Genomic DNA, 26,073 nt, shown 5'->3' with positions numbered 1-26,073 from the left:
GTTTCCAATTTATCAATATCATTTTGAATTTTATTTCTGTTCTTGAGCATATCTATCCTAATGTTATTTCATCTACAAAATTATTATCTCTTCTCTTTCATTTTCCAAGTTATTAATAAAAATATTAAACACATATGACTGAATCTTGTGGCACTCCACTCAATTTCTCACTCTAGTATGATGAGGAGTCATTAATTCAATAAGTACTCTTTGAATATAATTTTCAAGTCACTTAATGCATCCACTTAATTGTTATGCCATGTAGCTCATATTATACCAGTTCATTAATCAAAATGTTGAAGGATATTTTATCAAATGCTTTGCTGAAATCAAGATATATTATACTTACAGTATTCCCCTAATCTACCCTGATAAAATTACCCAGTAAAAAAAATTAAAAAATCAGTTACATTTGGTCTGTTAATATTAAGATATTAAGTTCTTGTCATATCCATGTTGATCTCTGGTAATTACTGTATTGTTTTCAAGCTGTTTGTACATTAGTCTCTTTGTGATCTGCTCTAGAATCTTCCCAGAAACTGACATCAGAATGACTAGTCTATAATACCCAGATTTTTCTTTTTCGGGAAAGGGACATTCTTCTTCTTCTCCTCATCTGGCACTTCACCCATTCTCCAGGATTTCTCAGAAATAATATATTGGGTTATTATTATTTTTCAGTGCCCTAGGTTGCAATTCATCAGAACCCAGAGATTTAAATACATTCACAGTACACAGGTATTTCCTGCTCATGTTTCTATCAAGGTAAGTAACTCTGTTTTTTTTAAAAAAATTGTTATGTCTTAATATCTTTACTGAACAGCTAATATATTTCTTTTCCTTTTATTCTGAATATATCTGGAGAAGCCCTATTTTGATTTTTGTTAGCATCCTTTATCTTTTTATTTCTTATGTCTTTTTATTTTCAGAACTTCCCTAAGCTTTTTGTATTGTCTTCTTTGGCTTCTTCTGCAGTCTTCTATTTTTTTTCCTCATTTTTTTTACAATTGTATTCTTATTGTTCCTTTTTTTTTTTTTTTTAGGAATTTCAACCCATACTGAGATCCTGTTCTCAATAGCTTTTCTGCCCTGGAATCCTACCTATCAATGCTCTGCATGTATGAAAGTACACTTTCTTTGAAGTCCAAGATACATGTTTGACTACACTTAGTGTTGCTTCCCTTAAGATCTCAAGAACTGTAACACTGCATGATAATTTTCCCACAAATGTTCCTGCTAATTCCACTTTATCAGCTAAGTCTTCCCTGTTAATTTGTATCCTTTTGTGCCCTTCCTTCTACTTTCTGAAGGAAAAAGTTGTAGGAAGACAAGTCAGGAATATCCTGGAAGGACCACACTTGACAGAGTTTGTCTCTAAACTACATTGGTTAATGAAAGTCCCCCATCACTATTTAATGCTTCTTTGAAAGACCTACAATTGCCTTTTGGAAAGCACCATCCACATTTTCTCCTTGATCAGGAAGGCAATAGTAGACAAGAGCGACATTACTTTAATTTGCTATTCTGCTCATTTTAACTGATATACTCTCTCCATATTGTCAAATTCATTCATTTGCATTTCTGAGCAGGTATGAATTCTTTTAACAACCTGTTCTCCCTTTCTAGTGCTTCTGTTCCTTTTAACTTGTAGCCTTCAGTTGTTATATTCCAGTAATGGAAATCATCACAATCAGATTTCTTTTACACCAATTAAATTATATTTATCAAACTCAATTTATCTATTTTTCATATTCTGAAGTTAGTGTATAGACAATGAAGTTTATGAGCTTTATAAGCCAACATTTTCTCCATTTTTCCCCAAGTGGTGTAATAGGTCTTGTTATGCAGAGTCCTCAGAAAGGAGAGGGTATGAGAAGGTGACTCAAAATAATCTTGCCTCAATTCTGTTTGGTATAAGAGGGGACTGAGGGAAAATCTGGCAGGCTTTCAAGATTGTATTAGTATATCCAACAACAATATATTACATTCTTGTAATCTTTGCAGTGTCTTCTTCTTACCCTGGACTATTTCAAAGGGCTGACATATTGCAGGAAAATTCCCACATCCATCTACAATGCACAAGTCAATAAATAAGGTCCTTATTTCAGTGTTGTTGTTTTTTTCCCTCTAACCATCACAGGATTCATTTTAAAGCCCTCCTGATTTAGCTGACCATTCTTTGGCCAGATACCAGTCCTTGTGAGGTGCAATACATCTCATGTCAGAAATCCATCATCCAGATAGCCCAGACCATGAATACAAAAACTAAATCTTTCCCATCAACACCATCTGCACAGTCAAGAATTCTCCGGCAGTATTTTATTTTCTCTTTCCAGTGCTCTTCCATGGACTGGAAGAATGGATGAGAACAGATCGTGAGCTTCCTTTCTAGATCTTTAAAGTCCATGGTGTCTGGGTATAGTTCTCTGCAGTAACATTCATCCCCACATAGATTTGCAAAAAGGGAAAACTATCAATGGACTCAATACATCTCAGAAGCTGTTCCAATCCATCTTGCTCCTGGCAGACTGCACATTTCAGACCTTATGGATCTAATCATTAGACATTTATTTCTATTCCTCCCTGCAGTGAATCACCAACTACCATAATGGTATATTTCTTCTTGTGGAGCTCGGCTGCATCCTCTCTGAAATTTGGGGAACCACTGTCCTATCTTCTGTTCTTGAAAGCAAAGGGATTTCAAGGTGATGACTTCCAGTAGTACAGAATATGTAATAATTATTTGTTGATCTAGAGCCCATTTCCATAGATACATGAAGGAGAGATGGTGGGAAGAATGAGAGGAAAAAGTTGCAAGCATTGAAGGGCAGGATATTATGTGACATTTCTACATAAAGTTGGTATAAAATAAACATAATGGCCACTCACAGTAAAAGTAGTCACCATAATGTAATCAGTTATTCTAACAAGACCATGTTGTTCTTTTTGTTGTTTCTATAAACAGTGAGCAAATCCACTAAGGCTTTGAAGTGACTCCACATAATTGTTTAAAAGCAATCATCCATTTTTAAAACAATCTATTTACAATAACATGCATTTGTCACGGAATGCTGCTCCCAGATTTCATAAACTCACCTTCAAGAATTCTCATGCCTGCTTCATGAGGGGAAAAAAAAATCGTTCTCCTGTCACAAATGCAAGAGATCAAGTAAGGTACCTAAACTATAGAAGTTATGCTGAACATGACAGATTAACTTGATTACAATTGCAATATAATAGTCCAGGAATTATACTGAATGGCCTAAGTCAGTGTTGTCCAAACTTGGCCACTTTAAGATGAGTGGACTTCAACTTAAATCTTAAAGTGGCCAAGTTTGGACAACACTGGCCTAAGTAGTCCTTCAAACTCTCTGATTCTATGTGCTTTGCCTCTGGAACTTTTTCCTGGCTGAAACAAGAGGATGAGCGTAGCAGTATGTATCTTAATGTACAAGTCAGAATCACTGCAAAAGGATGCACTATAAGAAGCTTCCATTAACAGCAGGACCTTAATATGTACCACCATGTAACTGTTTCAAGTATCTGTAACAGTGGATTGCCTTACATAAGTCTGACAAGTTGTAACTGGGCAGGGGGGTGGGGGGAGAATTGTTGACTCTTTTGTCTTTTCCATCTAGTTAAAATGAAAATCCTAAGCAATGGCCCTTGTGAAAATAAATCAGAGGTTGAGCATTTCAGTTCTTTCAGAAGTCAGTTCTCGGAATGGTAGCATGTAGTCATTTTGCCACCATCTTATTACTTAAAAACAAATATCTCTGTTCACAGTTGACATAAACGCTCAATCTTTTGTGGATGGGATCTAAAGATGTAGATCTTTAATCTAGTTTCCATTTTTAAGACCACCCATGTCACCATCGCTGAGCTGTGAATTCAACAGACCTTCCTACTTTGTCCCATTCATAATGCAATAGTTTAAGTCAGAACCGGAAATAAAAGCAAGATGAATATATTATCTGGAGTACTTATTTATTTATATATAGTATTTTATCATTCCCCCAGGAGCCCAAGATACTGTGCAAAGTCCTTCCTATACATATACCATTGATGTCCTGCATGAGAAAATTAAGGGTTAAAAGTCTAGCATGTGCGTGCACCTGCGCATGTGTGTGTGTGACACACACACACACACACACTATAAACAGACAGTCTGCTATGGATCTGCAGCTACTCCTTTTTAGATAGTGACATAAAAACTGAACAGAGTTCATGAACTTAGTTTCCAGGAAAATCTAGTAGACTTCTGATTGACTGCCATCCTTTAGCAATTATGTGTCCTGCATTATACAGAAAGGTACCTTCTATTTCAGCCTTCCTAATCTAGTGTCATCCAGATTTATTGAGACTGCAGTTCCCAGAAATCCTACCACTCTGGCCAATAGCCACGTTGATAGGAAACTATGATAGCTGGAAGCCTAAAACTGTTGTACTTGAAGGGCTGTCTGGGCCAATTCTAATATAAAGAGAAGAATTCTAGGAATGAAAAGGAGGATCCTGCAGTTGCCCATCCACAAAAGATTGAGCAGGCACACGGGTCTCCTGGTTGCAATTTGTCTTCTTATAATAAGTGTTATAATTCCATTCACAGCATAGCAGTACATTTCTAAATTTGCATTCCCACAAAAATGTAAATATTATGCAACTCTATACCCTCCTTTTTTGATTATGCATCAATAGCATTTTATTAAGAAGGGCTAAAAGATAGTGTACCCATGGATCCATTCAGCATTCATGGCAGAAGTGGGACAAAATCAAGTCTTCTAGTGTTCTCTGTGAGCCTACCCAGAACAATCCCTTCTTTGTTTTTCTTTCTAACCCAAGGATGTGCAAATTGTGTCTTGAAGCATTCTGTACTAAACTATTCAAAAAAGGAGATAAAAGATAATAAAGAAACCTTTGTGTAGCATATATACACTAAAGGTGCTATATTGACATTTGTGTTCCTTTAAATTATGGCTAGAGCTGGACCACAGCCAAACTACTCACAAAGTTCTTATAGCAGAGTAGAATAACCCTCCTCAGCTATATTGTTCAATGCAGTTTTGTGTCATTAGGGATAACACAGAATAATTAGATCCATGTTATAAAGGCTGACCCCTGGCATCCCACAGCAGTAATCAGAGCACCTTTGCCTGGCAGGACTCATCTTTAAGGCTGCCTCTGAACTATTTGCATCAAGCAGTTGCTTTGGGATCTGCCTATCACTTTAATTTCTTAGCCTATCTTGGTGGAATACTATGGAGAGGATGCTGTGGAAAGTTGAACTTTTTGCAGAACCAAGCTGCTGCTACTATTACAGAAGCTACCTGCACAGACACTGATAGAAGAATGCAGCCATCTCAGGACCCTTTGCTGGGTGGGTCAACAAAGTGGAGGGATACATAGAAGTTCAAGGGGATGGTCCTTTTTTAAAGGCATTTAATCTAGCTGTATCATAATGTTTTGTTGTTTGGAAACTTACTTACATTCTGTAGTGGTTTCCAACTGCATTCCTAAGTAGGTTTTTCTTCGTTTGCTTTTCCAACATAAGCTTCTGTTTACTTGGACTGTGAAATAACAGTTTTGTCTGAATATCTGCCTTATGTAATGTGGCAGCTGCGGATGGGTTGTTGGTACAGAGTATTACATACTAGACCTCTGGACCAAACATTGGAACCCTTTTCTTCCCCAAAGTGAAAAAAACAAAACAAAACAAGCCCTATAACATATTCACAAAGCCTTCTCTCTGACCCTGATTTTAAATACTGCATCCATAGTGCTCCTTAGCTAATAGCATGGAGTAAGACTTCCATTCTCAAAGTACTCTGATTATGTCAACAAAAGCAATCTGTGTTAAAAGATCTTATGACTGCTCACGTGGACAGGATATATTCCATTAATCACCCCTCTACCATGTATACTTACTGCAAATATTTGTCTATCTGAATCAGTATTTTCTCTACTCTGACCAGAACAGCAATTCAGCATATCAGGCAAAGGTTTTTCTTTCCATTTCCTGCTATCTGACCCTTTTTACAGGAAATATTAGGGATCTAATCTGGGACCTTGCACATACTGCTCTACTACTAAGCTACGATCCTTTTTCCAATCATACAATTTTCTTTACCTAAAAAGTTTTTTAAAAATCTAATTGCCATGGTAGCGTGCCTTCTGTTGTGGCACCCACTCTCTGAAACATTTTGTAGAAATTGGATAGCTACCTTCCCCATGTTAAAAAAACTTACCAAAACCCTCCTTATTAGGGATATATAAAATATTCTACACATAAACTGTTCTATGCCACAGCTGGTTTTGGGTGGTCCAGGTCCAACCCAAAATATGTGCTTTGGGTTTTGATCTGTCTACAGAATGAAACAAGACTGCTTGACATGGGAATGGCTGCTGAGAGGAAGCAGGGGAGAAAGAGAAGATACTAGGAAGATGGCACACAGCACCCAGGGCATGCCGGGGAAGAGGAGAGAGGGGGAGATGTGCACCAGCTTTGCCCTACTTGCCCCATAAAATGACTCTGGAATCTCTCGAGATTTTGTTTTGGCCAAAACTGAAGAAGCAAAATGCTCCAATGTTTGTTTCTGGCAAACCATGGTTGACCCAAAACAGCTCAGCAAAACTTTTAGAATGTCATGGTTTGTTTGCGGATCAAAACCGGTCAGATTTTCTGCTTCAAACATACCACTACCCCTTCTTCTACATAGTTTTATTGGAACAAATGAGCATAAGTAGTCCTATGAGTGAATTGGGCCACAGGCTCTCACACATGGGAACTACATTAGATACCCCTAGCTGGAATTTAAGATTTATTGCTTGCAATTTTGAAGAAGCAGTTTTCAAAACTAACGTTAATTGCCTAGTCCCCTTTTAAACCATCATGCTGGCTGAGGAATTCTGGGAGTTGAAGTCCACACATCTTAAACTTGCCAAGTTTGAAAAGCACTGATCTAAACTGATGGACAACTAGTGTGATGTGCTGATAAAGGGCTAGGACTGGAGAAATGAAATCAAGTTTAGTTTTAGGCATAGAAGTTCATTGGATTAAATTCATTCAATTTTCTTGCTCTTTCTCCTCTTATTGCATAGTGTAATTGCATTATGCATGATACCAGCATTCAGCTTCTAAAACAAATATAGTTTTGCTGTGCATGTTGTATTTGATTTGCTTATGTAATATGTTTCCTTTACCTTACTAAGCAAAGGGTTTGGAAGGAGTCAGAAGCAGCATAAAATGTATAGGAAAAATAATGGAAATGTTATGTGGATGTCATTGTATATTTCTCTATCCTTTATTATTGTTATATTCCTCACACATTTGCTAAACAATGCGTTTGTTCAGATAATCAAGAGGAAAAACCACTGTTCTGCATACCTCCAATGCCCAAGATGAATTAGTGCAAATGCATGTTATCTGTTAAAAGTGGTGAACCTACTAAAATCCACAGACTGTATTTTTCATCAAAAGCAAATAATTACCAGCTTTGACACAACATACCTAGGCGTTATATGATGTTATTTTAACATTAATAAAATATTCAGCTAGAAAGCAATCTTTGTGTATGCATCTGCACATGTAAAATACATTCATAATTGCCCATGAGTGCAGTCAGCATAAGTAAAATTCATTTATTAAATATGTTTATGGTAGACATATAAGAACTCATACAATAATTTAACTTATCTGGACTTGTACATTTGGAGTTGTGTAAGTAGCACCATGGTGAGAAATCTAGTATCAGAACTCAAAATCCTCTCTGAAAAAGTTACATGATAAAATACTTGCAGGAAGCCAAAATCACCCATGACAACAGCCTGTGGATGCAAAATGTACCTGGTCCTTAAAAAAAACTGGGTGCAATGAGAAGCTTCTCTTGACACATGGGAGACGTTGACTGGATCTCCTCAGATTTTTGTTTTTATCTTAAAAGCACCGAGAGGGAAGCTATACCAATTTAATGCAGGAAATGATGCTGGGGATGGGCATATTTAATGCTTCTTTCTTTTACTTCGTTCTCCTGATACAAAAACCATGATCCAGCTGCTGTTAGTTCTTGAAAGAAAAGAACTAGGCTGAGACAAACCCATTTTTTTGCATTTTGCATCCGCTTGAAGCAATCAACTTATGTTTTTTGCTAAGTAAACCTATTTTAACCAATCCAGAACGTTGAATTAATTGCCTATGCAGTTATGAAATGCATTTGGGGGTTTAGAGCTGTATTTTGGAGTCAAATGTTTTTCTTTCAAAGAAAAACTATCTAACCTACATAGCTTATTTGCCATCCAGCTTAGGCCATGATGAGTTTTCAACATCTGCATTCTTATCACAACCTCTGCTCCATTTGATCTGAATGGATGCTCAGGTTCCAGGGTAGAATGGACAGATTAGGATCCAGCTTCTTTCATCTTTTTTTTCCAAAGGTCGCTATACTTTGGGGGGCTTTCGAAGCACAGGTTGAACGCGACAGGTCACACTTAGCTACCTTCGTTTATATCGGCTTCCCACCCCTCAACGGTAGAAAATTGTGCCCTCAGCGATCAAGAGTCCTGGACAGAGGGGCTCCCATCGATCCCCACGGGCACACAGGCGCCTGCAAAGCCGGGGCCATGTTTCCTGGCTCTGCAGGGTGTAAGCAAGAGCTTCATGTGCTCCGTATCACCCGCCCCCAGCCCGCGTCCTTCCACGCAGACCCCGAGGCTCAGCGAATGAGCAGCCGCAGTCCCGGCCGCCGCAAATGGGTTAAGTGAAGCCAGCCCTCCCGCTCCCCATTCGGGCGAAGGAGTGGAAGGGAGCCGCCCCTCTCCCCCCGGCTCGGACGGGGGCCGCCGTAGCTCAGGTTGGCCGACATGGACGGCGGGGCCTGGCGCAGGCCCAGGCCCGGCGCGGAGGCAAGCTGCTCAGCCCTGCCTGGGTTGCCATGGTGACGGGCGGCAGGCAGCGCGGCGGCGGCGGCGGCGGCGGCGTCGAGGCTGTCAGTGAGAGCCAGCCGAGCGAGCGAGCGGCGGAAATCAGGCGCAGGCGTCCGTGGGGGCTGCAGGAGGGGAAGGCAGCGCCGCCGCGGCCGCCATGGACGCGCACTGCGATGGTGGCGAACCCACCGCGCTGGGCGAGCAGCCGCCGCCGCCCTCGGGCAAGCTGAACAAAACCGCCTTCAAATTGTTTAAGCGGAGGAAATCCGGGGGCGCCATGCCAAGCATCTTCGGCGTGAGGAGCGGCGGCAAAAGCAAAAGCGGCGAAGGCGGCGGCGGCGGCGGCGGCGGCGGGCAGGGAGCGGGCATGGTGAGGAGCAAGACCCACGACGGCCTGGCCGAGGTGCTGGAGCTGGAGAGCGGCAGGAACGAGGGCCCGGGGGCCGGTGGGGGAGGCCAGGTCGCGGGCAGCGCCGCCGCTGCCGCCGCCAAGGAAGCCGCCTCTTCCTGCTCGTCCTCGGCGGCGGTGGGCAAGTCGCACAGCTTCTTCTCGCTGTTGCGCAAAAACGGCCGCTCCGACGAAGGCGGCAAAGGCGAGAGACCCAAAGGGCGCGGGGGCCTAAAGGGGCTCTTCAGCAGCATGCGGTGGCCCCGCCGGGAGAAGCCGGGCGGCGGGGCGAAGGAGGAGGACGCCGGCGAGGGCTCCGAGGGCCAGGCCAGTCCCAGCATCCTCAATACAGGCTCCCTCACCGCCAGCCTGGAGTGCATCAAAGAGGAGGCAGCGCCGGGAGCACCCCTGGACGCCGCGGGGAGCTCCCCAGTGTCCAGGGATGGAGAGCAGCCAGTGGGTCTTCTGGCCACTGAGGTCATGCCCACCCCGGACCTGGCACCGCAGCCAGCCCCATGTGGCCCTGGAGGAGAGGAGCCTCCCAGGATTCTGCCCCAGGATAAAGAGCTTCATCCTGAACCCCCTGGTAGTGATGGCCAAGAGATCAAGGAGGACTCAGCTAAAACAGGTGACCTCCCCATCAAGCCTTCCCCCCCTGTTGAACCCAAGTATGAACGCGGCCAAGAGACGGCAGCAGCCCCTGACCCTTCCTCTCTTGATCCACCCTCTGAGCCATCCATTGACCGTATTTGTTTGATGTTTGCTGACGTGACTTCACTGAAAAGCTTTGACTCTCTTACAGGCTGTGGGGACATTATTGCTGACCAGGAGGATGACGTGGGCAGCGGCGGTGGCAGTGGTGGAGGTGGAAGTGAGAGGAGTGCCCCTGGGATTGGAAAAGCAGGGGCCTCGAAGAAGCCTACCAGCGTGGTGACTTACCAGGGAGGAGGAGAAGAGATGGCCAGCCCTGAACAGGTGGGAGACACTTGTACTCCGGAGTTTTGGGATTTATTGTCATGCACTGAGGAGAAATCACAGGGGACATCAGGAAGGAAGGAATCACCTGAGACCTACAAAGGTGATAAGACAGTCAGGAGAGTTCAGGATGGGGCAGCAAACGGGAAGCACATTGGTCTTAGCCAGATTCCAGTTCATCACCACAAAGAAGACCAGAAAAATAGAGAAAAGGAGCAACAGGAAGCCATCCCCAGCAGTGATGAGGGCTATTGGGATTCTACTACACCTGGACCTGAAGAAGACAATACTAATAGTATTCAGAAAGAGGTAATTCCCAGGGACAGCTACAGTGGGGATGCTCTCTACGATCTGTATACTGATCCAGATGAAAACACAGCAACTGTGACTTCTGCAGAAAATATCACCCCAGTGACTTGTTGCAAGCCATTATCTCCAATAACAACTACTTGTCCAGTCAAAACCCATACAACTTCACTCAAGGATTCCAAGATACCCATCAGTATCAAGCATTTTACATCGCCACATGGTAGCCATGGCCAGGATTCCAGTAATAGCCATCACATTGTACACCATCAGCCTACCAAAAGTGAGATCCCTAGAACAAAAATCCCTGTTTCAAAAGTGCTTGTACACCGAGCCAGTTACCGAAGCTTAACAGGGACAACAGGTAAAGCAGCCACATATCATGAAAGTGCCAAAAAATAAAAGGAAATAATAATGGGCATCTCAGTCTTTTCAGGAACCCACTAATAAGCAGCTTGGCCTTGACCTCATCTAAAGGAAGACACTTCCATGTGCCCCTTTTATGAATGATGAATGCAAGGGACAAATGCTTCTCAATTCCATCTTGAAATACAACTTGTGTGTATGTGTGCGTGCGTGCGTTATATATATATATATATATATATATATATATATATATATATTCTTTTTGAGCACTTTTTTAACATTTGTATCTGTTTTTCCTGATTCACTAAACTACGTTGGAGTCCATTTTTCCATGCCTTTTGTGCAAGCTGAAATTTGATTAGGAATAGAATTAATAATGCAAACTTGTGCTATGAATTCTTCAAGGAGGACAGAGCTATGGGAGAGAGAGGACCAAAAGAAGTTATTCAGTATATATGAGGATTTTTTTTCTTTTAAAGGTTTTTGGCTTATATTGAAAATGCTTGCTCCAGTGCTGTGAGAAGGTGTCAGAAATAATAAAAATAGTAGTAACAGCAGTGGCAGTAAAACTTCAGGTATTTAATTTGAGATATAGAGAGTGCGGTCTACTGGTGGCAGATTCAGTTCATTAAAGGTAGCTGATTAATAAGTTAGGTGGATTTCTATAATAGGAAGAGATATTTTTGCTTGCTTTTCTGTCTGCCTTGGATCTGAACTAATGTAAGTGGATGTTGAAGACATCTAGTGAACTTTCAGATGTTTACACCAATATTTTTCCAATGCATAAAATAATCAGGTTCAAGGGAATTTCCCTACATGTCAAGATAGAGACAACTACAACATTTATACAATAAATTGTTCTTCATGTATAAATAGATGCATATGTTACTCCTAGTGATACAGTTTTTAATAATTAAAATGTCTTTCTGTATTTACTAGAGTTGAAGCAAAATTAGTTTTTATAGCTTGGTAATTTTATGGTTCTAAATGTGTGGGCCTTCCTAAAATACTGTAAACTAGAACAAAAATTTATATAGGCTGTACCACCCCAGAATAAAAACTCTATTGTAATGATCCTGCAAGATGATGCATGCATAATATCAGAGCCAAAGTTCCAGTGGTATTCTGTGGTTTTCTTTTTGCAAACCTAGTTCCTAGGAATTTCTAAAATAGAACATGTTTACTTTATTAAGGCTGTCACTGCCAACTTGTTAATATTTTCAAAGATAACATATTTAATTTGGGGTATATTTAAAATAGTTGCTTCCTTAAATTTTAATCTCTATAGTTATTAAATAAAAGAAGAAAACTGGCAAACTCAGTCCATCAAGTGGTTTTTCACCTCTGACAACAATAGCTGTGTTAAGGGCCACTGAATATGAGTACTACTGAAGTGGTTACTATATTGACATCTTTTTGGTAAAGTATCATCTTATGTGCCTAAAGACTTATTGTCAAGACAGATAAGAATGCTAGAGTATTCTGTCAATCCATTTGGAAATTTCTGTATTTTTTTAATTAAAATCTGCTTTTAAAACCTGATACAGAGTATGAGTTAGAAAATAACAAATTACTTAATATTTTACTCATTAAGCATTTGTTTAATCTTTATTTTACAGTAAATAAAGAGAGGTATACAGAATACACATATCAAATGCATAGAGGCTGTATACTAATAAAAGCTAGAAAATACAAGTTTGAAATCTAGTAACTACTGTCTAGTTGCTTATATTAATTAAATTATATTTAAGCACCCTATATGTAGCAGTGCGAAAACAAGATTCAGGATGTTTATTTATAAAGCTCAAGCTCCAAAAAGTGAATTTAGATATTGAGAACAGGCCATATGGGATTTCCCTCTCTCTTTTTCCCTTACAGTGAACAACTGAATCCATAGTGTGTCAAAATGGTATCACAAGCTACTTTTTAAAGTAACTTCACTTTCATAAGTAGTTTGCTATGCAGGGTGGAAATGGAGGAAGAAACACAGCCTATCCCTTTCTGCATGAGGCATGTAGAACTAGATAAGGAATTTTTTGGGATCCTAGCCAGGGTTTTCTACTCACTGGTCATGCTCTGTAGAAGTGTGGAAGTCTTTCTGTACTCTTAGTGGACTTTAGGTTTATTATCCCAAATAGCAGCTCCCATGCCATACAGTAAACTGTTTTTGAAATTTTCAAAGCCTATTTGTAATATGTCTAGTCCAGGAAAAGAAAATACTAGGTTAAAACAAGCCACTTCTGTGAACCTAGGCAGATCTTTGGATTCAGCTAATAATGTGTCTTGATTGTAATATTGCATACATAGATTCTGATCCTCAACCACTAAGTTCTAGAAAGTAAGAAAACTGTTTCTAACAGTTTGTAGATTATATGTTAGAAACGTGAGGTGGGTCGTGTCATCCATTATCCCTGTGGAGGAAGCAAAAAATCAAAGCCTTTCATTCTATATTTGTTATGTGGCTGTGTATTAGAGCCTGAAATATCCGTTCTAAACATGCTTAATTGGCAATAAGTTCTGTCATAATAAATGAGATCTCCCACATAAAATGCATGCTTAGAATTAGAATGTGAAGGCACTATCCTGGTGGTATACTTTATATATGGTATTGTCTCAAAATGTATTTGTGGGGTGTTGCAGGTGCACTCCTTTGTGCAAACCTAATGTATATATACATGTATATTCCTATGGATACACATACCATACATGCATACATTTCTGTAATGTGCTAAAAGGCATGTATATTACCTTCCAAAGGCTAAGATCAAGGATATACTGAGCAATTCTGGTCAAATCATTTTGACAGTTAATCATCTTTTCCTGAGAAAGGGATTGGCATTTAGCCTGATTTTGCTTTTAAAAAAATTAGGGTGGAGACAGTGAGTGGCTCATTTTTATGTAGGCCCTTTCATTGGAAGTTCTGCAACTACATCAGATTAAACAGTTTTTATTTGTAGCTGTAATATTCTGGAAGGAAACAGTGTAAAGAACACAGAACTTTAATGCTAGTCATATATAAGAAATGCATATTCTGTTTTATATCAGTGAAGGGCATGCTCTCCTTTTGCATGCTGTTTAAGCAATTCTGTCAACATGCTCCTTGTTTTGTTATAAAAGAATAATGCATACATAAGTGCTCAGGGAGCTGAAAGTTGAGGTGGAAAGAGAATGTTGTAAGATGTGAGATGAGTTAATTACAGATCAAAATAGTGGTGCACCATTTAAAGTATTAATATTATTGAAAAGTCCTTATTTTTCTTGCAAATTTTCATCATATGTGTTTTGTTTATCTGTAGTATATACATAAGAAGAAACAGAATTAACCATAGATAAGTTTCCCCTTCCATTTCTGAATAACTGCAGAAATTAAACATATGTTGTCTTTCATTTTTCTCGTTCTTTCATTTTTCATCTTCATATTGTCCTGTTTCTGAAGACTAATAAATACAGCTGAAGGCATCATATTTATACTTTTTTCCAAGCGTAATAGGAGCGATGTTATCTGCTGTCAAGGTATTGAGGGACTGTAACAGAAATACTCTCTTTGGATATCATTTATGATCCAAAGTACTCATGATTAATTAGAAATACATATATTGGTTCTGATAAACATGCTGGTAACATATCAGTGATAGTTGTTTTGTAATGTCAGGATGAAGTTATTATTTCTCTGTTTATTCTATTGGAAATGCACAATGATAATAAAGAAGGAAAATATTAAGGTGGCTGTTCTCTTAACACATGGCTGTGAAGGTAAAATGGCTGGCATCTGGCAAGTCTGAAAAGAAGTTAAGAGGAAGGAATCAGTCCTTATATCAGTTGATATGACCCAGTATAGTAGCAACTCATTTATCTGCCAGTAGTATTTATACGTTGATGACAATCGTATCTTGAAAAAAAAAATTAATTGAAGCCAAGTATTTGTACTCTTTACTATGATAATACAGATCTTTATAAATAAGGTCAAAGGCATAGGTTGATCCCATCTTTTGAAGACAAAGAATAGTTGCTATGAAAACAATATTTATTTAAAAAGCTCTACAGTAGGTTATTCAGATCCTGGCTGCAAGAATCCTGATGACCACTGGATAACAGCAAAGTGATATAGAAAACCAGCTGCTTGCTGCAGTTTAGTGGTCATATGGATTGCTGCGGTCCAGATCTGAATGCCATACTACAGTCAGACGCTATATTAATAAGGTGCCTGCAGGTCTTAGAAGAATATAATTTACAAATGTCTCTCATTACAAAAGATTTGTGAATTTGCCAAGCTATTGCCAGAATTTCAAGTCCAAGGCACTTTAAGGAAGCAAGAAAATGTAAAACTTGTGTAGCATTTGGGTCTGGAAAAAAAGCAATGGAAAACTTTTGTTATTGCATAACATAGCATGGGGAAATGTCATTATATTGGTGACATGAAAATTAAATTTTTCGGTGCTGCCTTTGAATGAGAAGTTTCTCAGTCAAATCTCAAATCTGTCATCACATACCCACATTTTGCCTATCTGCAGTTACACTCAACCCACATGCTGCTACAATCAGTGTCTTTAAAAGTGGTCCTTAATTATCCCCAAGCCACCATTTCATGCAGTTCAGTTTATTCCTATTCACTCGAAAGTAATTCCTACTGCTCAGTGGCCTTATTCCCAGGCAAGTTTGCATAGTATTTCAGCCTTAAGCAGTTAATTATTTTCAAATGTTTAATTCTGCAACTTGCAGACTGCAGCTAATTTTTGCCAGGTTCCTTTTATTTTAAAATATATATATATATTTGTATTTTAGAAAAATAAACAATACCTAAGACAGTGCACTGAAAAGCATGCTAAACAAAATTCTGTTTGTAATCTATATAGCCCTCTTAATAGGTTAATGTTTTGGGGGGGGGGAGTTAACTGTTAGAAATTTAGGAAGGAAACAAAAGATTATCATCCTGGAGGCATTCTTTAGAGTTGTGCATGTGAGAGATTCCTGTATTTCTGCAGCCTTAATTGGCAATTGATTTTTCAGGTCCCAAAGATGCTGTATCCTTTAATAATTGTCACTATTTTCATTTGTTAAAGAAGACTTATTTATGTAGAATTCTACTTGGGGTGATGGTTGTGCTGTTATCCTGTACTTAACCTATATTAGAGCAGGCATTTTAATCTCTTTGCACTTACAGTTCACCTAGTACATTTTATATGTTCTTAGAAAATACTTAATATGGTATAGTTCTAGTATTTTATATCACATAATTTTTGAGAAAATATTTTCAGAAGGAGGTACTTTTTTTTTCTTTTACTAGTAATGAACTGCCTTGTGCACCCTTAGTTTACTCCTGTAGATATAAAATTTGTGCTGAAAATGTGGTCTGGATTTGACACAAAGAGTTCATTCTCATCTCAGTGTACATGCATTGCTCTCATTGGCAGAAATCCACAACCCACTTATTCTAGAGCAATTCAATTGACTTTAGTCTGGGATAAATGGGATGTGGATTGTAGCCATTTGCAGTCATGGGAATAAAGCACATGGAATAGATTTAAAACAGGCCCTGCCGTTACAAAGCAAATGCATGATCAGTGTTACTGAAGGAGCAAACTGATTGTCCTGTAAACATCCTGGCTACAACATCTTAGTTTAGCAATGAAAAAAAAGCACACAAAATGGTAGGTTTTTGTTTATAAATTTATTCTTTGGAGATTCCTTTTCTGGTTAATTTTTCATGCCCTGTACTGAATTATTTATTAAGACTTAAATGATATTGCATCAAAGTCTTTGAAATGTCTGATTCTGAGGGCAGTTCCAGCAAAATGCTTCTGTATCAGAGCAAATTACCATGGTTTTGCTTAGTGAAGAAAAACTACTAGTTAGTCTGGAAATTTATGGAATTGCCAAGATACAAGGGAGCTGTCTGATTCTGAGCCTGACCTCACTCAGAAGCTTTTCATGCTGTTAACAGCATGTTCTCAAAAACATTTTTGTTGTTTGGATAATACTTACGCATAAAGAAGTTTGATTCTACAGTATAGTATAGAAGCTAGGTTTTATAAGGAAATGAGCTGTTGGAGAAACTGCATTGTTACTGATATAAAGTTATATTGCTTTTTTCTTTAGGTGAGAAGAAACCATACTTTTATCAAGGCTGTAGTAGAATAGAGATTGATATATTTACACTAAACACTGCAACAGTATGTTCCAGATTTCTCTTTTTTAAGCAGACATCACATATGTGTTCATGTGTAATTTTATTCACACTATTCCCATTCTGATTGGGAGAGTATAATCATATAGTCTTTTAAATATTTATGGAATATGTTCTGCTACAATGGAACAATATGCTTTGAAACCAGATGGTGGATACAATGAAACTTGACACTAAAAGTTGAGAGTAAATTGCGCGGAGTTCCAATTTGGTTGCAAAAAACAACTCATGCCAGCATGATTCTGAATGTGGACATGGGGAACTAACTTTCATCTGATGTGAAAATCTGATATGGTATGAAAAAAATTCTGGTATGGTGTTGCAATCCATCCATTCCTACTTTAACTATAGAGGGGAAAAAATTCAAATAGTTGAAGTCCCAAGATTTTACAAATATAATAATAGTTCAAAAATGTGGGAGTCCCATAACTCTGGCATATATAGTCTGGTTCTGGTACTTGCATTCTCAAATAGTTGTGAAGAAGGTACCACTGCTCCACCCCACCCAATCCCATAGTTACCTCTGAGGCAGAGCTTCCAGTCTTTCAGAAAATCCAATTTGGTCACTTCAAACATGTTCAATGCATGCCTGATGTATTGCATATTTCAAGAACCCAGGGATTGCCAAAGAGCCAAGGCTGGCTGGTGCTCTTTGTCAAATATGAATTTGGTGACAAATCTGATTATATTATAACGTAAAATATGAAAACATCTATGTTTTTCGTCTATGAGATGAATGTTGTATTACCGTGTGAAGTTACAGGCAGAACAGTTATGATGTCTTGAGTTCTTTTCAGTAAGCAATAGTGCACTTACTGAATGTGCAGGCATCTCTTCCTGGTACTTTAAACTTGTTTTTAATCCTCTTTATTTGTTGTATTTCCCTTGACACCTTTGATATTCTATGTTAAATCTTTAGGCAAAGTAGCAGTGATAATTAATTTTTTGAAAAGACATAGAATCATTAGTAATTAATATAACTAAACTGAGAGGAATAAAATAAAACAATGCAAGCTATTTCTTAAATATTGAAGTCAGGGGCTACATGTCATTAGGAACCATGCTATGTAGCAGTAGAAGTTAAAATGAGAAGTTGCAAACTGGTGGGAAAACATGGAATTCTAGAATATAGTAACATTCACATTCATTATTGAATTTAGAGAATTAGAAGAAATCTGGGAATTTCAATTAAAATGCAATCCATTTCCATCATTGGTGCCAACAGTTCTCTTAAAGCCATGAGTTAAGATGACCCCAAAGTTTGCACCAGACTGCTTTTTTTATATCGCATATTTTGGAGTGCTCTGATCAATACCACCTACTTGAATGAAGCAGACAAAATCTAACAATATGCAAGAGCTTGTAAAAATCCCAGTGGCACTGCATCTATATATTTGATACATTTATCGAAAGTCCCTTCTCAACTGCTGTGTTCATCTGTTATTGGCTGGGAATGTTACTGCTTGTTTAAAGTGGATTTGTATTTGTATCATAAACTTATTTTCCATCTCCATTCATATACAGACACAAAACCTCTTCCCATTATGAATGCATTCTAAATGCAGTGCTCTCTGCTTTAATACTGCATATCTCCTTGTATACTTTTATTCTACTCATCTTCCATAGCCATCAGATCATTTTTAACATGACTTCCTTCCATTGCTATTCTACATTTTCTCACTGCTTATACTGTATATTCCATGCTTACTTATTTTCCCCTAATGCCAGCAATGATGACATCCTAGTTATCTTTCATTCAATTTGCTTTTTGCCAGCAATACTTTCTCCATGCCCATCCTCTTTCATTCAGCTAGAAGTGCATTTTCCAGGCAAATTTTCCTTTTCTCTTGCCAAATATCTGTTCCCCTTCTGCAATCTAAGCACACTGCAGGGTGCATATGCATTGTTTATGTGCATGTCACATAGCATCAGTCATATATTTCTATGAACATCTTCATTGGTGCATTTTTTATGAGCAGCCCACACCATTCTGCTGCCTTGTTAGAACTGTGTTGCTGCATTCTCCAAAATAGACAAAATTTAGCCGACGAATGATACAGCTCATTAAAAAAAAATAAATGTTGGGTTTGCTGATCAATGGTGCCATTTTAAAGGATCTTTTTTTTGCTTTGGATTAGGTGTCAGTGTGCTTTGTAAGAATTATTACAGTTCATGATAGAGAGCTGTTCTTTATTTCATTTCTCTCAACATGCAAAGTATGGGGAAAGAGAATTTGTCTTTAATGAGCTATCATTCTGACTAAAACTGATGCAGTCAGAACTTTAAGAAAAAGTGGACTGCACCATAAGCTTTAACCATTATTTTATGCATGGCATCAATGTAGTTGACAAATAATAAAATATATGTCACCACCTTTTTCATTATTTATACATGCGCAGAATTCGTTTAAAACACTTTGTGACAATTCCTACCCTCTTCAAAAGCTGGATATTTATTCCAGAGCACTTCATGCAAAATGAAAAGCTTTGATTTTGAGTATCAGTCACTGAAGTGAAAAAAAGTCTATATAATGAGTCAATAAATGTTGGATCAATGAACAATATCTGAATAATAGCCATCACTCTATTTAAAGGTTTGTTTTACTATTAGATGGAAATCCAATTATTTCCCATATTTTGGTGATCTTCCCCCTCTCATCTAAATGCAAATTATATTTATTATTGTTTTGTTCTATACGCTACCAGCAACTCAGTCCAGGACTAGAACTTGGTGTTTGACCTGTGCGATTTAAAGTGAACACAATCAATGCCAACCTTAATTTAGCTTGTGATGGTAGCAGAGGGATCAGATCCTTTCAAGTACATTGAATTGAATGTGCTGTCTACTGTGCTATCTGCCTGTCCTCATTTTGTGGTTTATTAATGTATGCTTTTTTTTTTCCTTTATAATTTTAATTGAATTTTTAAAGAAAAAGAAATATGTTTTAGCTACTTGATAATACTGGTTTGGGATTGTAAGGATGATAATGATTTTCTGTGTTTCATTAAAGAAATAATTGAAGTATCTAAACCGTTCAGTCTATTTTTTCACACAGATGCAGTGAACTAAAAATAGTTTTTGCTGCTTTGGGTAACTATTTGTTTATCTGTTTATTTTATTTTTGGTTTAATACATATTGATGCTACCTTCTTGCCAATTGCAGTCTAGCCAAAGTTATGGTCTTTAATATGAATTGATGTTGACTGAACAGTCATAAATCCTAGAGGTGGTTACCATGGGGTACAAAGGAAGACTTAGGATGCAAATATCTGTCTGGTAGCCATAAATATGTCTCCTGATTCAGTAAAGCAAGTCCATGTCTGGAACTAGCCTTTTGTTTGTGGGCACTCACACCTAAGAGTAGAACTACATCCATGGACTGCAAATACTCTGTATATCTACTTGTCCTCAATGACTGCTACATCAGGGCCACAGACTCCAGCTTCCATAATAAAATAAAAACCTCTGATCTGAATACTGATGTAGCATTCATCATTTAAGGTTTAGGATTTATCTTCAGTCTCAGAGAACTTAGAAGTAAGATGAAAATCCATATTTTGTTTATAGCACCTTCTAGCATGCCTATCAGTAAGAGCGTGTCAAAAGAGCTACTTTAACTCACTACAGCTGCTGAGATTATTATTACATGCAGTGTCCAATATGCCTGTCAATAATTGCAGTTGATTGATTGATTTACTGACAATGAATAAAAATGGTAGAGTCACTTCTAAGTTCAATCTCAAGTATCTTCAGGTGAGTCTAAGAAACAGCTGGGAGATAGTCTGCTGGCCTCTGTAAACAACATGGACCTAGATGGATTCTAAAAGGAGCTTCTGATGTCTCTTTCCAAGTTCTTTAAACAGCCATGAAGGAAAATACTGTACAGAGTTTACTTTTGAAGATCTGGAGCAGACTTGATGCAAGCTGACTGAGATGGATTTGTATGGTTATAAAATATTGATTTGGTAAATTGCACTCAAGCATATTGTAACTGACAGTTTATTTTTAACTACAGTTTTCCCTGTTGTACTGTTTGTGCTGAGCTAGTTACCGGTGCAGTAACATTAAAAATAAATCCAGAATTTCTCATTCCACTTCACCTTGCTCAGAAATCAAGTATGCTGTGCGTTGCCAGTAATAAAAGCCATAGATTCCAACTATACAAAGTATGTTGCTTAATACATGATAGATGTATAATTGATTGTTTGATGCCCTTAAAAATTGGACACAGTTTTGTTTTATGAGGGTTTTCCCTTAATGTGGAATATTTAATACAATAGGTGCTATTTTGGGTACATATGCATAAGTGTCCAGTACAAACCATGATGAATAAATGACAAAATGTGCAATGTGATGTCTCAGTGCGATCCCTGGCCTTACATAGTTGCATCTCAACAGTGGATACAAGTACACAATCGTGGTTTGTGTCATGATGCCCATTTTATCATTTGCCCCAAGACACCTATGTATGTATACATGTTAAATGTAAAACTGTGAGCATGATTTACTTGCAAGTTTAGAACAAGCTGTATTTCAGTGAGAACAGCAGTAGAAGAAAGTGCTCTTGGGCAATGTGCATCTATTTGACTGGGACACAGAAAAAATTTCTGAAAGATTGTATCAGTAGTTATACTTTCTTTGAAAGCAGTTTTTTTTTTAAAGGTGTAAATATAACCTATTTCAGTGGTGCAGATATCTGTGTAGAACTTAATCAATTTAAGTGTGCATTATATGCCCAGAAAAGTTTCACTGCTCAAAATAGACCCCTTTCCCACATCAACCTACAAACAGAGCACAATGGTGAACATACAAAGTAGTACACAAGGGCGCTGAGGGCAAGAGGGGAGTCCTAACATCTTGATAGGGGAGAACAACATGCTGTACAAAGGGAAAATGATCTGTGGAACCAGTAATTGTGCTGCTGGGATTGAGTGGCTGTCTGGGCAAGATGTCCAGAGTCCCACATGTATGTTCTTAGGTGCTCCACCTCCAATTTTTCTCCCTCCAGGTTCTCTTTTTCTCTCAGTGATTTTCTAGACAGCAGACAGCACTGGAAACTTTTATTTAATAACTTGCAAAGCAAAACTGGGTTTCTATCCAAGTCTTAATTTCTCCAGAGACTATCCAGGTGATGGACCAAGGCAGAGGAGGAGGAAAGGGCAGGATGAAACAGATCTCCTGCTGATTATTTTTTTAAAATACATATATGCAAAGTTTTGTTGTCCTAGATCTGTACCTTGGCTAGCAATATCAGGCTCAAGGCCAAGCTTGTTAATTTATGCTCAGAGCATAGCTACCTTGCACAGTACAAAGTTGGGAGCTAGACTTTAATCATTGCACATGGACCTCATGGTCTTCACAAGTGGCTGTCTTAGTGACCTGACTCACTGATTCTGCAGTCACACTGATGGGATAGAACAGAAAACAGTTCTATTATGGGAGTTGTGCAGTATCTGCTACGTATCCATTTCAGTTGGGACTTTTACACTTTTTATATACTGGTTTTGATTGTGGGCTGAGAGGGTTGATAGTTTCCATAGTTGCCCATATGTCTAAGGGACTTTCTCCACAGCTGAATGGCAGTATTTCCAACTATCCTGGAGTCTGCAAAAAATTATGCCAGCAGGAATTTTCCTGTCTCCATTGCCAACTCTATCCTGTCTTTGTTGCCTCTCTTTCAAGTCACTGCAGTCACCTGACTTTTCCTCTGATACTAGGTGACAGTGTCTAACAGATTCTATATACCTTGATGCTGCCCTTGGACAGTATGAAATTAAGGGAGAAAATGCTACTTTGACAGAGGATGACTTAAGCCTGTCTCTCCTAAGATGAAAGAAACACCATGGGAAGGCAGAAAAAAGATATTACAGGCGTTTTGTGCCATGATTATGTGCATACCAAGAAAGGTACTAAGAGTGGGCTAATTTTTCATCTAATTCAAACACTAACAAAGTAATTCTACTGGAGCCAAATGACAAAATCTGTTGGGCTGCGGGGTGGTGGTGGTGGAATTGCTCTTTCTCAAAACCTTCTGGGCTCACACTCAGGATGGAAAGGAAAGAATAGCTACATTTTTGCATGCATGCATGAACACATGGTTCTGACCATTAAAAAAAAAACACTTTCCTCTGGTTTCAATAGGAAGGAGTAATGTATACCAGCTAGAGGGTTAAAAGAAATCTGGGACTGATTTGGAACTTGGGTGGTGATCAGGAGGGCAATGAATTCTGTCAAATGATTAACTTTTGTGGTTCAGTCCTAAAATGCCTCTACAATTATTCCTTTCTCCACCTCCAAACCAGAGGAACACCCGCCTTTGAAGTTTTGGTAGAAGATTGGAGAGAATTTTGCAAGTTGGATTTCCTCCTCCAAAGGCAAACTTCTATCTTCATCCTCAAAGGGGAGATGCAACATATCCTATAATGGTTATATGTTAATATTCAGATTAGTATGTGTCTATGAGTCATAAATAATTTAATCAACATAGTGTGCCTTTTCTGCTGTTAAACAGTGATTGACTGACTGATTGATTGATTGATTGATTGATTATGTGCCATCAAATTGGTGTTAACTCTTGTTGACCGCATAGATGGATTTTCTGCATGATGATCTGTGCCTAACTTGGTCCTTCAGGTCTTTCAACAGTGCACCCATTGCCACTTTAACACCTAGCTACTGGTCATCTTTTGTTTTCTTCCACGTTTCCCAGTATTACAGCCTTCTCCAGAGAGCTGAGTCTTCACATAATGTGTCCAAAGTAGGATATTTGGAGCCTGGTCATTTGTTCCTCTAGTGAGAACACTGCGTTGATTTGTTTGATGATGATTTATTTGTTTGTTTTCTTGGCTTCCCATGGTATTCTCAGGAGTCTTCCCCAATACCAATGCTCAAAAGCATCAATACTATTTCTACCCTGCTTGTTTCTACTGTTAAAACAGTAAGGCTTGCTTATTTTTCTTCTCCTTTCTTGAATGTGAAACCTACTTTTCTAAAGTAACAAAGAAAGGGAAGAAAAATCACACTGGGCATAAGACAACTTCTGTTGTTACACTGATTGCTATATTGACATTATTGTATTGATACTATCATGCTAAGTGTTTATGTTGTTAACTAGTATAACAATATCAATACAATAATGTCAATATAGCAATCAATGTAACAACAAAAATTGTCTTATGCCCAGTGGGATGGGTGACAATTCTAGAAAGTGATAAACTTCCTTATTCTCAAATGGGTCACAGTTTCCTAGAAGGAGCAGAGGACTGTTTAGGAGTGCTTCTTAATCTGAATCTTTGATTTCCAAGATTGCAACAAAGATTGGGAGAACCTTTTATCAGTTTTAATTGTTATGCGAACTGTTGGCCTTTCTGAAAGAAAACAACTGTAAAACTGTTGTGTATATATTGGTAACCTCCATGTCAACTACAATACACCACACCCTTGACATAGGGCTGCCACTGTCTAATTTATTGATACTGAACTCAGCAACCAGGTTGGTCTCTGGAAAAAAAGACCACCTCACACTTCTGTAAAAGCGTTGCACTGGCTGCCAGCATGCATGAAATACAAAGTAATGGTTATTACCTTTAAAGTGCTCCATGGTTTGGCAGCAGGCCAAGACAGAAGGCCTCTTTCAAGATGAAATCTTCTCAATGAAATCATCTGAGGAGGTTTGCTTACAGGTGCTAAAGGTTTGTCAAGCTTTCTGGGAAACCTCCCCCCGAGGCCAGTTCTTTGGAAAGCCCTCTTTGCAGAGTTGCGGGGCCACCCTTTTTAATCCGCTTTTAAAACAGCCTTTGTAACCCAGATTTTTACTTGTTGATTTTATTTTTTTAAGTGATTTTAATACCTATGATTTTCAATTTGGATTTTGTGTCTTACTATTTTCCCTACTGTGGCAGTATAAGAAGTTCATTTTTTAAAAGGCTGAAATAATATCAATAATAATAATAATAATAATAATAATAATAATAATAATAATGCAGACACAGTTTCAAATATAACCAATACAAAGTCATATCAATTGACAGATTGACATCCTGATGCCTACCCTAACAACAACAAAATTAAATCACAAAACGAAGTGGATTTATTTATGTGAAACAGTATCAGATAAAAGGTTGTGCTTGGGATTTAGCTAAGTGCAGAGATGAAAGCCCTCAAGCATAATTTTTAGTAACCAGTGTTGACTTTAATGGCACAATTACAGTAGCATAGACTGTTTATTATCAATACCCTACTTCGTTTCTAAAATGCCCACAGCAGTTTCTGTATTTCTCAGATAATATTCCACTAGGACTTTCCAAGATCTACAGCATAATAGATTCTAATTAGCTTTTGGAGATAATATGACCAGAAATAATACACCCGTCTACCTAGTCAAGACATAGACAATCCTCCTCTGATGCTTTATATGTCCACACAGAAATCTTGAGAGCAACATAAAAGAGACCACATTAAACATTAAAACTGAAAGTTCAGGTAGACCCTCAGCTGTGCATGGTTTTGCAAATGCTGAGATGCCCCTACAGGCTTTGAACATCTCCCATAAAAATACAGTAGTGAGGGAGTGTCTGCAGCATAACTGGATTCTGAATCTTTTAGGCAGCTACATATTAGCATTTCTTTTGTGGTTCATCTTCAGGACCACAGATCTGATTCAGTTATGGGTAACATGCGCTACCATTTTTTCCCTTAGGAAATCTGGAAAAAAAAAAAAATTCTTGTCATTATATAAAATAGGAGTTGTTTAAGGGACACCATCTTATCATGGAACTAATTAGTCCTACAAGGTACAAAATGCCGTCTGGCTAAATAAATTCTGTAATAAAAAAATAACAACAGGGCCAGTTTGGTGTACTGGTTAAAGTACTGGCCTAGAAACCAGGAGACTGAGTTCTAGGCCTCTCTTAGTAGGATAAAAATCTAAAAATAAAAA

General features: G+C 38.3%; 1 protein-coding gene across 1 annotated transcript; it reads left to right on the top strand.

The window, feature by feature from the left end:
- Positions 1 to 9,006: 9,006 nt before the first annotated feature.
- Positions 9,007 to 11,154, top strand: AMER2 (APC membrane recruitment protein 2). The gene is made up of 2 exons (XM_025177739.2): positions 9,007 to 9,932; positions 10,107 to 11,154. The coding sequence occupies exons 1-2, from the start codon at positions 9,074 to 9,076 to the stop codon at positions 10,985 to 10,987; spliced, it is 1,740 nt and encodes a 579-aa protein (XP_025033507.2). The 5' UTR covers positions 9,007 to 9,073; the 3' UTR covers positions 10,988 to 11,154.
- Positions 11,155 to 26,073: the final 14,919 nt, after the last annotated feature.

Source organism: Python bivittatus, unplaced genomic scaffold, assembly GCF_059951505.1.
Source record: "Python bivittatus isolate LINGU-HERP-01145 unplaced genomic scaffold, Pbiv_v1 ctg000340_np1212, whole genome shotgun sequence".
Lineage (NCBI taxonomy): Eukaryota > Metazoa > Chordata > Lepidosauria > Squamata > Pythonidae > Python > Python bivittatus.
This window is presented reverse-complemented; position numbering and strand designations above follow the sequence as displayed.

Excerpts from the sequence above, each read along its gene's own strand:
- AMER2 (XM_025177739.2), top strand. The coding sequence starts at position 9,074 with ATGGACGCGCACTGCGATGGTGGCGAACCCACCGCGCTGGGCGAGCAG. Across the intron at positions 9,933-10,106 it reads GGAGGACTCAGCTAAAACAG|GCTGTGGGGACATTATTGCT; the intron begins GTGACCTCCCCA and ends ACTCTCTTACAG.